This window comes from Salmo salar, chromosome 20 (assembly GCF_965601325.2).
Source record: "Salmo salar chromosome 20, fSalSal1, whole genome shotgun sequence".
NCBI lineage: Eukaryota > Metazoa > Chordata > Actinopteri > Salmoniformes > Salmonidae > Salmo > Salmo salar.
In genome coordinates this window covers 24,785,490-24,800,648 of record NC_138310.1, presented here as the reverse complement: position 1 = coordinate 24,800,648, position 15,159 = coordinate 24,785,490, and the positions used below count along the sequence as shown (strand labels likewise).

Here is a 15,159-nt window from a genome sequence, read left to right as displayed (position 1 = left end):
TTAACCAGCTCCATGTGTCTGTGAAGCAGACCTGCTCCTCGTCCATGACTTGTTTACCAGCAGCGATATCACAGGATTGTCAATGAAAACCAGGCGCTAAGCTGGTCAAATGCTCACCAGCATTTCAAAAAGTTACACTCACATCCAAAGGCTTCATCACTGTACCGCCCTGTGATCAAACGTTATGTTGTGTAGTCTGTGAACGGCACCGTACTACTATGGCTGACCCTGTAAAACGACACATTTCACTGCACCTATCCAGTGTATGTGACAATAAAACATATATTTAAAAAAGAATTATACTCACACACACCTTGCAGTAGTTTTTGTTGAAGTAGTGGAGTGGAGCGGACAGCCTTTAGCTAACTGGCTAACTTTTTGGCTGGGGCTAGTCTGTTAGAGGCCAGCTCTAGTCCATTCCATGTGTATGAGGTGAGTGTGAGGAAGGTGCTATGTAATGTGCTGTAGTTTGGAAATTGCTTTTGATGAATTAGACGTGGCACTTCGAAAGACTAAGAGGCCTTGAGAAGCTTGTTAACAGCCAAGTGAAGTAATGGAGCTTTTAATATAACTGTGGGTTCACCCGCAATATTCACAGACCCAATCTGTCTGTCTGTCCTCTTCAGTCCAATTTCCAACCTCGTCATGCCTTTATTGAAAAAGAGTCTGCCATGTCGCTGCAACACAGTAACTGCTCTCCTACGCACTGCCAGGGCACTGAGTTCTAAAGCTGTAAATAAAAATTGCCCAAACTCAAGGAGATTGTTTTGAATAACTTTAAGCTATGTATGGGATTCTAGTGGAAGTATCCAGACTGAGAAGGTATACAAAGGTGCATTTTGTCTGCTTTAGCATTAAGAGACATGAAGTCACTTCTTCCATGTTTAAAAGCCTCATTCAAGTTCCTCTATAAATCACTTTCAATGGGTTATTGGATTTTAATGGCTACATTTTGCTGTGAAATAATCCAATCCTTTCAGTATAAAATCACCGTACAGATTAAACTGGATTGAATTGTGATGCACAAACTCTCCTTGAAAAGCTTTCTTATTGACGGCTCCTATTAGTCTTTTAATCTCTGAGCCAGGGCTTTATGTCGTGTGCTGAGTTTGTGGCACGTTACCAAACTCTTTCAAGGGTTCTTGTCTTTCACCTTGTGTGTGGTCCTATAGCAAAGAGGTCTCTCCAAAGTTAAATGATGTTTACACAGTGGCACATTAGTTGTTTTGACTCTTTATTACATTGAACCTGTACCTCTCTTTGTTTGCTTTGGGGACAGGGCCCATGGTCAGGGCTCATGTTGTTCCATTTGATTGTGTTTCCAGGGTGTTTAGTAGGACGGGCCACAGCCATGGCTGATCTTTGAACCCCAATCCCCTCTCCTCCGTCTCCTGCAGCCTTGGGTGTTTGTTTCTGGACGACTCTGTAGATGATCCGTGTTATGATAGAGAGGGAGATTGTTGTTGATGTTGTTGTAATGAGATGCTCGGTTGCCAGGTTAAAGATGGTTAATGAGCGTGTAGAGCTTAGCCTGCAGAGGGATTCTTATTAAATAGAAATCCCTCCTTAAGACTGTTATCCTGCTTGTGGTCGGCTATAGAAGCCTGGAGCTAAAGTCCCCTCTGCAGTGGAGACAGGGAGACAGAGGCTCCAAGAAGCCAGGGCATTTGGGAAAGCAGCAGAGATCAGGAAAATGGTAACATGGGACTCTTCATTCATACAGTCATCTAACTATCATCTAGTTAGTCTTTATTATGTTTTGTCTGTTTGTTTGTAACAACACTTATTTTCTTTACTTTTGATTTGATTGCAAGTCATAATGATCAAATGTAAGACTGTTAGCACAGGTATTTCATTTATTTATTTATTTTATTTAACATTTATTTAACTAGGCAAGTCAGTTAAGAACAAATTCTTATTTACAATGACGGCCTACCAAAAGGCAAATTAATGAGAGAGAAGGGCTAGAAACAAGGACATGATTATAAAGGGAATGAGACTGTGCTAGAGACATTGTGGAGCAGAATTAAAGTTTATTTTTACAACAATGTTTATTGGGAACAGATATGTGCGATTTGAAAGAGAGGATATCCTGTCTTGTTTGAGAAGAATTTTATAAAGTGGAGATTTGTCCTAAACCTGTTTTTTTCCCCTCAGCTGTCATTTGAATAGCTGTACATACTGTAGCATGCCTTCAGATTACCACCAGAGGAACACATATTCACTAAAAAAGAATACTAGCAGATGATGACCTGAAACCCAGTGTGGCTGTAGGCAAGCATGCACAAACACACAGAGAGGCACACAGAGAGGCACACAGAGAGGCACACAGAGAGGCACACAGAGAGGCACACAGAGAGGCAGCACAGAGAGGCACACAGAGAGGCACACAGAGGCAAGCACGTACAAACACACAGAGACACACAGAGAGACACAAAGAGAGGCACATAGAGGCAAGCACGTACAAACCCACCGAGAGAGACACCGAGAGAGACACCGAGAGAGACACACCGAGAGAGACACACAGAGTGAGACACACAGAGTGAGACACCGAGAGAGAGACACAGAGTGAGACACACAGAGTGAGACACACAGAGTGAGACACACCGAGTGAGACACACCGAGTGAGACACACCGAGTGAGACACACCGAGTGAGACACACCGAGTGAGACACACCGAGTGAGACACACCGAGTGAGACACACCGAGTGAGACACACCGAGAGAGACACACCGAGAGAGACACACCGAGAGAGACACACCGAGTGAGACACACAGAGTGAGACACACACCCGAGAGAGACACACCGAGAGAGACACACACCGAGAGAGAGACACACCGAGAGAGAGACACACCGAGAGAGAGACACACCGAGAGAGACACACCGAGAGAGACACAAAGAAACACAGATGAACAGAGGCAAGCATGTACATACACACAGAGACACTCACAGACGTAGAGACAGACATAGACACTCCCTCCCACACAGAAACTCCGTCTACCCAATCCTTCACACCTGTGTGTGTGTGGTAACGTTGGAGCTGATCGGAGCGATGATCCACCCAGCTGAGGAGGTTTAGTCTGAGACAAACAGTAGCCTGGAGTCACCATTTCTCCTCTCCTCTTTCCAGAGAGGAAGGAGCAAAAATAAATCAGTGAATGAATACAATTTCGGACATGGTGACATGCCCTCATGTCTCTCTCTCAAAGGCATTGTGGGTTAAGGAAGCAAATTGAGCAAACCAAGAAATTGAGTGGCACGGCCTAGGGTGGGGTTGCTGTGGTTTGTACTACTGGGACAGGGCCCTTTGTCTGGCAGTCAGTGTGCATCTCACTGACTTACTGTCTCAGCCATGCACAAAGAGGGAGGGCTAAGGTATAGCATACCAGCAGTTTCTATAGAAACAGAGCTCAAGGATGGGATGTCTTTCTGTTTTTACAGTATGCTCTCCATCTCTCTGAAGTGACTATATCCGGTTGAGTAATCACATCATGGTACCGTATCCCCATTAGGAGAGACATGAGAGGAGATGAGAGCAGTATGTGTGCCTGTCACCAGGGCTGTGACCTGTACACGCTCAACCTCTAGCAACAACTGTAGACCTACTGCTCCAACAGCTGAATCATCTTGGAAGACCTGTCTCTTATCATTGGCCCTGCTGGTGTTCGATCTTCACTGAATGGCCTTAGATGAAGTGTCTTTATGTGTCCCCCAAGGCTGACCTGCAGCCCAGGGTTTACACACCGATATTAGATATCATTTCTGATCTCTGAAAGGCCGCTGGTCTTTAAGGGCCAAATGAATGAGGCTAATGCAGCTCTGCTGTACCTTAGAGAATGTCTGGATTGAGTTAGTGCACATTTCATATCGCACACCATAGAGCTGCAATTGCATTTGGAGGCAGACTAACTCAATGTGCCATCTGTCAAGGGGGCAGTCAGTGTGAAGACGCAGCAGCCCATTCAAACAACACAGGCCACTCTATCAAGTTCAGGGTGAGCAGCAGTGTTCTCCTCCTCCTCACTTCAGTGATGAATAGTGGATGTGACCCATGCTTTTTCAATCAAGCACAGACCTCGCTCATCGCTAGTGCTTCTAAAAATACTCCAATACTCTATACAGCCTTTGTGTATTTCGATGTAGCAGTGAATGTTTCTCATATTCCTCGCTTGTTCTCTGTTCCGGTCACTCCTGTCTTCCACCTGCTCATGGACAGCGCTCTGCTCTGTGCATCTCCTGGCTGTCCAGGAAGTGCTCTCCTCCTGACCCCTGACCTCTGTCTGCCGCGTCCTGAACAAACAGCTAATTGTCTGGTTTCCTGTTTAGCCTAATGGGAGGGAGCATACAGCCTATTTCAGGCTGTTTACAGAGCTCTGTCTCACCCTCGTTCTTTCTCGGTGTCTTACTCACTATTGTTTGTGTTGATCCTGTGAAAGAACAATGTGCACTCTGCTACAGACATCAGAGATACACGGGTGTACTAGACTAGGAAAATGATGTGCTGAAGTCCTGAATCGCCAGACCCTTTGTTTTCCTGGAAATGTACATCTTATGTTTCCACAATGTGCTTTACGCTACATGTTTGTGTATTTACTTTCAAGTTCTTCTGTGCAATGTAGAAAATACTGTAGGTTTCATTATATTCTGTTGAAATTGATGCGCTTAAGGCTAATAGTCTGAGCCAATCAGCTCAGTGTCTAAAACCATCAGACTAGCTCAGACTAGTGCTTGTCTATCACAAGCACCCACTACACAATCATGCAAAAATATGAACATGAACACACACATGCATGCACACACACGTGCACGCACTCAAGCACACAAACACACATGCACACAGTCCTCAGACTATTCGGCCTCTCTCTGAATAATAAGCTTAGTCAAAAAGGAACTCTCAGTATCTAAACTTCTGTGTTGAATTAAATGGCTTGTTGCTTTGCCAGATGTGACTGTCTGCTCTGCTATCTGTATTGAATTATTCAGGCCGTTCCGGATCTTCTGTCGCTTTCATCTCAGGCCTGCATCGAGTTATATGAGAGATACTGTGCCTAACTGAAGCGTGAGACCATAGGTCTGGAAGTCACAGGTTCAATTTCAGGCTACGCCCTAGGATGACAACGATACACATGAGTCTGCATTTTCTGCACATTTATTTGCATATGGATTTGAATATAATTTGTTTCAGGGAAAAAAAGGAAGGGAAAGCATTAGCCTAGTTGAAGTAGACGGATAGATAGCTACACATTTAGACAATGTCAGTATACCAATGTTATAGTTTATTTCTTCCAGTGCTAATTAAGTGACTAATGAGCAATGTATTCATTATCAACCCCTTAGTTGACAAAGTGACTGGTTGGTGCTGCACAAGGGGCGTGGTGATTAAATCTGTTCATTAAGTGAACAAAAAGGCGAGGAGATGAGGGCTGTGTTTTTATTGATGTGGCAGGAAGTTTGGGGACTGGCTGATTCTGCTGCATCTGTAAATCTCACAGGCTGTTCAGTCAGCTTCCTCTTTTAACACACACACACACACTCGTGCTCCTCTCTGTTCCTCAGCATCGATTAAAAACACATTTCATCTCACTAACAGCCTATTAAGTGCCCCGGGGAATGAGGAGAGGGCGTAGTGAGTGGGGGGTGGGGGGTGTTAATGATGGCGAGCTGTCGCCTGAGCCAGGCCCCTGCTTTACTCTGCTTCCCTGCTGAGGGTCCAGGATCACAGAGACACGGTGTGGCAGACACACAGCCAACCTGACAGGACCCACGACACACAGCCGACCTGACAGGACCCACGACACACAGCCGACCTGACAGGACCCACGACACACAGCCGACCTGACAGGACCCACGACACACAGCCGACCTGACAGGACCCACGACACACAGCCGACCTGACAGGACCCACGACACACAGCCGACCTGACAGGACCCACGACACACAGCCGACCTGACAGGACCCACGACACACAGCCGACCTGACAGGACCCACGACACACAGCCGACCTGACAGGACCCACGACACACAGCCGACCTGACAGGACCCACGACACATAACCGACCTGACAGGACCCACGGCACACAACCGACCTGACAGGACCCACGACACACAGCCGACCTGACAGGACCCACGACACACAGCCGACCTGACAGGACCCACGACACACAGCCGACCTGACAGGACCCACGACACACAGCCGACCTGACAGGACCCACGACACACAGCCGACCTGACAGGACCCACGACACACAGCCGACCTGATAGGACCCACGACACACAGCCGACCTGACAGGACCCACGACACACAGCCGACCTGACAGGACCCACGACACACAGCCGACCTGACAGGACCCACGACACACAGCCGACCTGACAGGACCCACGACACACAGCCGACCTGACAGGACCCACGACACACAGCCGACCTGACAGGGGCCACGACACACAGCCGACCTGACAGGACCCACGACACCGGGGTTTATAGAGTAGTGGGGGGGTACAGGCTTCAGGACCAGGGGCTGTGTCTCCTGAGCAGTTTACACTGAAAGGGAATGTCACCGCGGACCCTGTGTAGGACCCTGCGGAGGCCTGGCTGTGTCTGAGGCAGGTCAGAGGGTTAGGGCTGGCAGGATTCTGTAATGGTGTGGAATGTAAAGATAGCCTCTCTGTCAGTCTGAGCTGACTTAGACTGCACTGGGTCCCTATGGGCTGGCATGCCTGATTTACTTTAAATACTGTTTCCCATGATGCCCTTTGAGACAAAGTGGATTGCCTGCTCTGATCAGTGTATGCTGGTCCTAGAAAGCGCCTCACCCTCTTTTCTGATAAGGGCCCTATAAGCCAAATGATTTGCCAATAGGGAGAAGGGTAATTGTCATGTCGATCGCAGTCTTTCCTTTGACGTGGACGCTGTTGGCTTCTGATGTAAAAATGAATCCAGGATGATTATCATGATTACAGCTTCCTACCGCCCACTCCCACTCCCACTCCCACCCCCCAATCTCAATTTCCTATTTAGTCTTTTGGATTAATTGGAAACAGCTTAGTGTAATGTCTCTGGCCAGGGTAATCACGTGTGTGACTGCTGCTCGGGAAATCAACATGCAATTTGCTTATCCTCTCATAAAGATTCTGACCCTCTTAGAGGAGTCCTACTTTTATCTGGAACCCATTCTCTGGGCAATTGAGTTGTTGGTCATCTATTTCTCTGCTTTTGCACTTACTCCTTTCATATCCTAATTAGGGGTCTGACAAATAGATCTCGTAGGCTACTGTGTGTGTTTGTGCTTTTCAATATTTTTCATGAAGCAAAACTAATGATATCTTGGTTTTTCATTTTTCTTTACAGAATTTTGAGCAACAATCGGATCAGGGTTCTGAGAAATGGATCCTTTCTTGGACTCTACGTCTTGGAGAAACTGTGAGTACGCTTGTCATTTTCACATCATCTGATTCTGTCCTGGGGTCTCACTCATAGGTTCAACATTGGCAGGTTTAAAGACAACAGGTTAGGTGCTGTGTGCTTGGAGCCCATATGACCCCACAGAGACAGGGGGTCAGGGAGATCTATGCATCTCGCAGCTCGGCTATCCAGTGGGCTGGCTTCAGCAGGGAAGATGAAATACTGAGAGTGGTTATTTATGTGAAAAGATTGCATAATTACACCACCATCCGTCATTATCAGGGAAGCCCTGCTCTACAGGACAAGATAAGGGGATCCATGGGAGGAGCAGGCTGTTGGCGGTGCCTGCGCTGCCTGCAGCTCAGACTGAGGCAGCTGGCTGGCTGGCTTTACGCTCTGGAGGTAGGGTCTCAGTGCCTAGTTAGTTCACTGGCTGTTTATTATCGATCCTTACAGATAGATGACAGTTGAGTCCTCTGAGGATTTGATCTTCATCAGTGGCACAAAATGTCCTTGCTGTTGTGAACATAAGGACACAAATATAAAGGCTGAGTGACACTGATGAAGGGAGTTTTACATTGCGTCAACAAAATGAGAGTATACAGTGTTGTAGTGTACAGTATGTATGAAATGGGGCCAACAACTGTGCATGTCTAGGAGGGGCGGGGGGAGGAGGTGCTTAAGCAATATTAGTTCCACATGTCACTCTGAGCTGCCACACATGAAGTTAACAAGCTTTTCCAAAATGTTGGAAGGAAGACAAATATGGTAATTCGCTGCAGTTGTTAGCTTGTTAGTACCTACCTACTGGATCTCAACCCAGACATGCAGGTCTGGTAAAAAGAGCTAAATTTGCAGAAACTGCTAGACCCTTTGTTATTGTCTGCCATGTGAGCTACGCAAGGCAAGAAAACCTTCTTCTTAGGCTCTCTATTACCCAGAGGAGAAATCCTAGTTAGAGCCTCACCCATTTCAAGCTTAGTTTGCTCACCTTTATGACCTGTATTGTTAGACCCTTTAGCTGAGATTTGATTAGTGGTATGGGGCTTTGGCAGAACTGTTTGTTTGATGTAAAACGAGATGATATTGCTTGTTTTTGCAAGTGCAGATAAGACCCCCCAGAGTGCCCTGTGTTAGTGGGGTGGGTAACCTGAGCTTGCCCACTAACAGGCCCTTGTACCTGGGACAGTGGTAAAACTAGCAGGGAGTAAGGGACTGAGCAGGCCTGCAGGGCTACAGTACAACTATGATATAGTGAGAGAGACACAGAACCCAGAACAAACACATGCACATCATTACTGAAAAATGTACAATTTTCACATGTGGAAAAACACATGTAAAATCATGTGAAAACTTTTTTTTTTTGGAACACTTCACGTCATCACGTTTTCACATGTATTTTCATGTTTCACATGTGTAGTAACATGTTGTCACGTTATCACATGAAAATATGTAAAATGTATGTGGTTTTTCTGTAAGGGCGCACACACAAACACACACTAAGCAGGAGCTGTGGGCGTCTGCCGCAAAAGATGACATGATGTGAATCACACAGGGCTCGTTTCACTCCTCTGCTCTGACCTCTGACCTTCACCGGCCCTCTGACACACTGCACTGACCTTCACCGGCCCTCTGACACACTGCACTGACCTTCACCGGCCCTCTGACACACTGCAGTGGTGGTCTGCTCACTCATCTTGAGCTTCACAGTCTGTAACTCAGCATTTCATGACTTTCACTTAAAATTGCCTTCATATCAAAATATACCACCTTGACATAATTCAAAATCCAACAGGGCAAAGATGGATAGGAACGGATACATGTGAAGTTAAAAAACAAGACTGCAAAATGTATTTAGCTTGTTGTCCACCTACTGTGCTCCTCCCCCTGCGAGCTACTGGGTTGTTTTGTTTTGTCTCTATCTTGGTCACCATTCAGGTCTGCTCATTATTTCCAGCCTGTTGTCTACATGTGCTTGTCATTTGGTCCAGTGGCTAGCAGTTACTCATATACTGTATGTGGTTAGCAGTGTAATCAGAGGCCAGCCCACGAGGGCCGGGTAACACACACCAGGGAATAACACCACAGCAGTCCTTCCCTAAATTCAGGAGGGCAACCAGACAGTCAAATGCACCCAGATTTCAGTGGATCTCAGTCTCAACTTCAGTGTCCGTCTACCTCCTGTGTGTGTATCCTATTATGGGCATCCCGAACTCCTCCATGCATAATTTCCAGAAGTCGATGTCTAAACAGACCTGCTGTCCCTCTCAGCCTACTCAGCCATGTTTGAAACAGAAGTCCAAGCAGAGGCAGAGCTGAGTATAATCAGAGCTGTGCTGTTATGAGTATGAAAGCACAGCTACAGGTCAGTAACCCCTCCTCCAACCAGAGCAGAGCAGGACTTTCCTAAGGCCAAACATACTCAAAGCTGCTATTGCCTTCATGGTCCCCCTGTGGCTCAGTTGGTAGAGCATGGTGTTTGCAATGCCAGGGTTGTGGGTTCGATTCCCACGGGGGGCCAGTACAGAGGAAAAAAAAAAAAAAAATGTATGGAATGTATGCATTCAATACTGTAAGTCGCTCTGGATAAGAGCGTCTGCTAAATGACTAAAATGTAAAAATGTAAAATAAACTTCCAACTTGCCAAGCCACCCAAGTGCAGAGAGCAATTTAGCATTGTTTGTTTTTCCCTTTTACAGGATATCTGTGTGTTGTACTGTAGTTCTTTTTGAAAGGTTTGTATCCCAATATCTATAGTTGTATCTACTGCATACTTCAGAGTTCTAGTGTACAACACAGCTTTCTATTGTGCACACACACACACACACACACACACACACACACACACACACACACACACACACACTCTCACACACCTTTCCTTGTACTCCCACCTCCTCACAGCACACCCTCTCTGATGGGAGCTGACGCAGGCCCTAACGAGGCGGGTCCACTAACGAGCAGGGACCTTTATGAGTTGTGGACAGATCCCAGCGGCCTGTCCTGCACTGATTTGAGGCGAAGTAATGAGAATAATGAGCAGAGAGGGTCTGGCTCCTGTCCAACAGGCCCCCACTGCACCATGGGACACAGGACAGCCAGGGCACAAGGGGCCCTCATTACCAGCCTGCTCACCCTACAGGGAGAGATGGAGCACAAAGGGAGAGGGAGAACAGAGGGGAGAGGTAAAGTGGAGAGGTAGAGAGTAGATAGGTGAAGGAGCAGGAGCACTGTGGTGGACAGGAAAGGAAGAGCTAAGTTAGCTGCATGAGATTGGTCTGCCAAGCAGGATGGAGCCAGTTCACAGCCTTTTCAAAAAAGTCACTGTTTGACGTGATCCTTCCTGACCTATACATTTCCTTCATAGCCAATCACAGCCATTCATAGTTATTCTAACCATGGTTTGTCTGTAAGAAATGTTTGGTTTGCAGTGGGCTGTTTTATCTCTTTTTACCCTCACTTCCTGCCTAGTTGAAGCCACTTCAGCTAAGAACAGGATATACACACTTGTTTGTGATTTATGTAGAAGGCTAAGAATGAGGGGATGTTTGCATTGAAACTACTGGTCATCGTTAGTCAAGAAGGGCATGGGAATTTGTAGATATGGAGAGGAAGACAGTATAGAAGAGGGTTAATGTCCTTGATATGATTGAAATAAGTCTACTGTGTCTCTGAAATACTGTGTCCTATTCATTCATATTTGTCCCGATAACATCAGTTATATAAAGTAGAGGCAGGAGCCTCTCAAGCTGTGCTTGAGCTCTGCTGAAGCAGACCTTGAAATCGTCTCTGCCATTCTGAGAAGTCAGGGTTAGGAACTAGGCCAAGTTAAACAACTTTACCATCCAACGCAGGGGAAGTGGAGACGAAATGGCTAAAGATGGTATGAAGGCTGTTGGTTAAAGAGAGTGAGTGCACCAGCAGTTTCCCTTATATAAAGTCTTGTTGTTTTCTTTGGTGGGGGAGATTAACATTATTTCCACAGAGGCTAAGCAAATTATACCTTGATGAGTGGGAGTAGTGCAGAGGTGGGCACTGCTTTGCCCTGTAAATCCAGTGGTGGCAGTGGCCGTGGCTAGGAGCCCTGCTGTCTAGACCCTCTGGGCACAACAGAGCAGAGCCCAGATCCAGGCTGCAGGAATGCTCTGATTTCAGCCACCCTCCCCAAAACAACCTGAACTCCTGGCTGGAGCAGAGATGGCTGGACACAGGAGTCTCATTTCTCACTAACCAAACAAATGAGCGTTTGTGTTGTACCTTTTCCTGCATACGCTTTTGAATGGCCCCTGTGAGGCAACAGCCACTTAATGAATGTGCGTGACATGAGGAGGTCGAGTGAGGAAGGGGTTAAGCGTGCTAGAGAGTGGAAACAAAAAAAGGGGGGGGGGGGTGCTGTTGGAGTTGATAGACTCCAGATGTGTCTGGAAGATAAACTGAAGGAACGGGGAGTGTTTGTATTGTAAGCTTAACTCAATCGTGGCTCTAGGGGTTTATTGAAACGGCGAGCAAGTCCTCTCCTAAGCTCATTACTAAACAGAATTCTTCATATGCCAGTGGTTCTTAAACGCACATGCAGCAAGTTTTATATGATTTCAATGACTTTTTCCTTCATAAGTTCTTGAGGTTTCTCCGTTTCCTTCCCCCCCCACTTCCGTTCTCACTCCTTTTCTGCTTTCCTCTTTGCATCTCCCCCTCTCCCAGTCCTCTCTGTCTCTCACTCTACCGGACGGTTCCACCACCCCTCTCTTTCTCTCACTACTCCTCTACTCGCTGCAGTCCGCCCACTGGATGCATTTTCTCACATCGCCTGTGATTGTGCTCCTTTTCATTGATATTTTGTATGAACGGCATTGTTTACCAGTTCGTTCCCTATGGTAGAGTTGGCCCACTCCTAACTCTGAATGAAGTATTTCCAGACTACTGTCTGCAAGCTCATTGGCAGAGCGGTGGAGGAGGTGGCCTATTTCTGCCTGTGTTTTTGTCTGCTTTTCAAAATTTTTTATGGATTTACTACATTTTCATATTTTCACTGCCTGTTTTATTAGGACCCTTCTGTTCATTTACTGCTGAAAACTGTAGAATATAAGAGCCGGCTGGTTTTCAGGACTAATCTCTGCACTGTTATGATAGTCCTACACAGGGGGACAGTTGTTCATATACAAACAGGGAAAAGTAGCCAACAAGAATGACAAAACATAAATCACCCCGTGCATTATAAATGAATGACCTCTATACTATACTGTCTATACTGTTGACGTAAAGTGAATTGTGGTCAATTCACCCAATTTCGTGGGTGAAGTTGTGTATAACAGGGTTGCTAACAGGACCTCATGCATACTAATGGCAATCAAGAGAAGAGCCAAAGTGGGCATTGCCTCCCTTTTGTCATCTAGCCCTGTTCCTTCCAGAACTCAGAGTTGGAGTCAGTAAGTCCACAGAGTTTTCCTTGGCAGAATAATCTCCTGTACCCCTAGCAGCAGACTAGAAACCTATAATCAACCTAGGAAATGTTACACTTCAAATAAAAGTATACATGGCTATTTCAGTACATCCTTTCCCCAACTAGCGTGCAGTTTGTACCACAGTTTAAATGAATGCCAGTCATGACCAGAGCTGTGGCCAGATTCCTTCAGGACAGTTAACTCTGAAGCTCTGTGACATGGCATGGTTGATATTACCCAGTGTTAGAACAGGCTTCTTTTTAGTTGCACCCAATATCAGATGTAACCACATGTACCTTAAGGTGAAACACTATTTACAGCATGATTTTAAATCACCTGTAGGTTTTTTATGGTATTTCCAACTGAGGGTTGTATGTATGTGCCAGTAGCCTCTTTTGATTGTGTTTTCAAGGGTAATGATGGCGCTTGTTTATTATTTGTTATTAGCAGGTCATTATTGCTATGACAGAAAAGGCTGCATGCGGTGGGGTAGAACTGCAGCTCTGGACTGTAGAACAAACCGACATGGCTAAAGCAACTGGTTTCCATATGAACACGAGCTAATGTAGATTAGGGATCTAATCTGAGGGGAACCAGACAAAGAAAATAAAGAAAATAATCTGTGGAAGGGGCAGGAAAGCAGGAAATTAGTAGAAAAACAAGAGCTCGGCAGATCGTGGTTTCCTGTTTTGGGGGAAGGCAGAAGTAGGTTTGGGGGCTGTGTTACAGAGCCCCCATTGTGAGCAAGTGTGTTGAGGAGTGGGGGGGTCTAGGGGGCCATTACACAGGGCCACCCCACATCCCCACCTGCCCCTCCCTACAGGGGAAAAGCAGCTAGTAAAAAAAATTAGAAATAGGAAACCGTAAAAAATAAACGAGCAAGGGCCTCTGTGCTGGAGACGCCAACGAGACAGGAAATGACACGCGGCACAAAAATGGTCTCCACTGACCTCTGTCGGGACCAAGGTGCCAGTTAACCATTAAGACCCTCTTTCTTTCTCTGTCTCATTATGAACACCCAAACAAACACTTGTTTCATAGCTCGGAAGGTTGATAGTGTGACCTGGTTGTGCATCTGTAGATAGGTACAGTATAGAAAATGGGGAATGAAATACCTTTTCTCTCTACTTATAAAAAACCTATCCCCAATTGAGTGAATTCCAGTCTGGGTGATAATGAATGGCTGTTCCGTGGCTTCAGTCATTCTCCCATTGCTCACCAGGGCTACGGCCTTGTTACGTATGCCTCTTGGAGAGGGAACGCAACAACCTGCTACAACTCAACTCCCCGTGGAGTGAAAGAGGTATGGGATTGTAGGTGTCACTGGAGCATTCCATCCCCTGCCACAGTGGGCCTGATAATGGAGCACTCCATCCCCTGCCACAGTGGGCCTGATAATGGAACACTCCATCCCCTGCCACAGTGGGCCTGATAATGGAACACTCCATCCCCTGCCACAGTGGCCTGATAATGGAGCACTCCATCCCCTGCCACAGTGAGCCTGATAATGGAACACTCCATCCCCTGCCACAGTGAGCCTGATAATGGAACACTCCATCCCCTGCCACAGTGGGCCTGATAATGGAACACTCCATCCCCTGCCACAGTGGGCCTGATAATGGAACACTCCATCCCCTGCCACAGTGTGCCTGATAATGGAACACTCCATCCCCTGCCACAGTGGGCCTGATAATGGAACACTCCCTCCCCTGCCATAGTGGGCCTGATAATGGAACACTCCCTCCCCTGCCACAGTGGGCCTGATAATGGAACACTCCATCCCCTGCCATAGTGGGCCTGATAATGGAACACTCCATCCCCTGCCACAGTGGGCCTGATAATGGAACACTCCCTCCCCTGCCACAGTGGGCCTGATAATGGAACACTCCCTCCCCTGCCATAGTGGGCCTGATAATGGAACACTCATCCCCTGCCACAGTGGGCCTGATAATGGAACACTCCATCCCCTGCCATAGTGGGCCTGATAATGGAACACTCCATCCCCTGCCACAGTGAGCCTGATAATGGAACACTCCACAGCCTGGAGCGCTATACAGCAGTCGTCTTAATTATGACCCTCTTGCTGCCCTGTGAGCACATCCCGTCCCGTCCCAGACAGGAAGGACTCTTCAGAGCAGCAAAGGACCAGCCCCATTGATTGGGAGAAGACGTGGAGAAAAAATACAGTCTTTAATAGCAGCCTCTGGTGTTAGGCCCAGCTGAAGAACACAATGGCTCTTTTTAGACTGGCTGTGGGTTGGATGCTGTCAAAGCCCAATCATATGGGCCACATGTGGTGTAGGGGATAAAGCACTGGG

At 46.8% G+C, this 15,159-nt stretch overlaps 1 protein-coding gene across 2 annotated transcripts in view; it reads left to right on the top strand.

The window, feature by feature from the left end:
• The window catches only part of adgra2 (adhesion G protein-coupled receptor A2), a 56,668-nt gene that overhangs the window by 16,003 nt on the left and 25,506 nt on the right, over nt 1-15,159 (top strand). For both annotated transcript variants that reach the window (XM_014160103.3, XM_014160102.3), the window contains exon 3: nt 7,347-7,418. In XM_014160103.3, the coding sequence (XP_014015578.2) occupies nt 7,347-7,418 (72 nt within the window). The remainder of the gene's footprint in view (nt 1-7,346; nt 7,419-15,159) is intronic.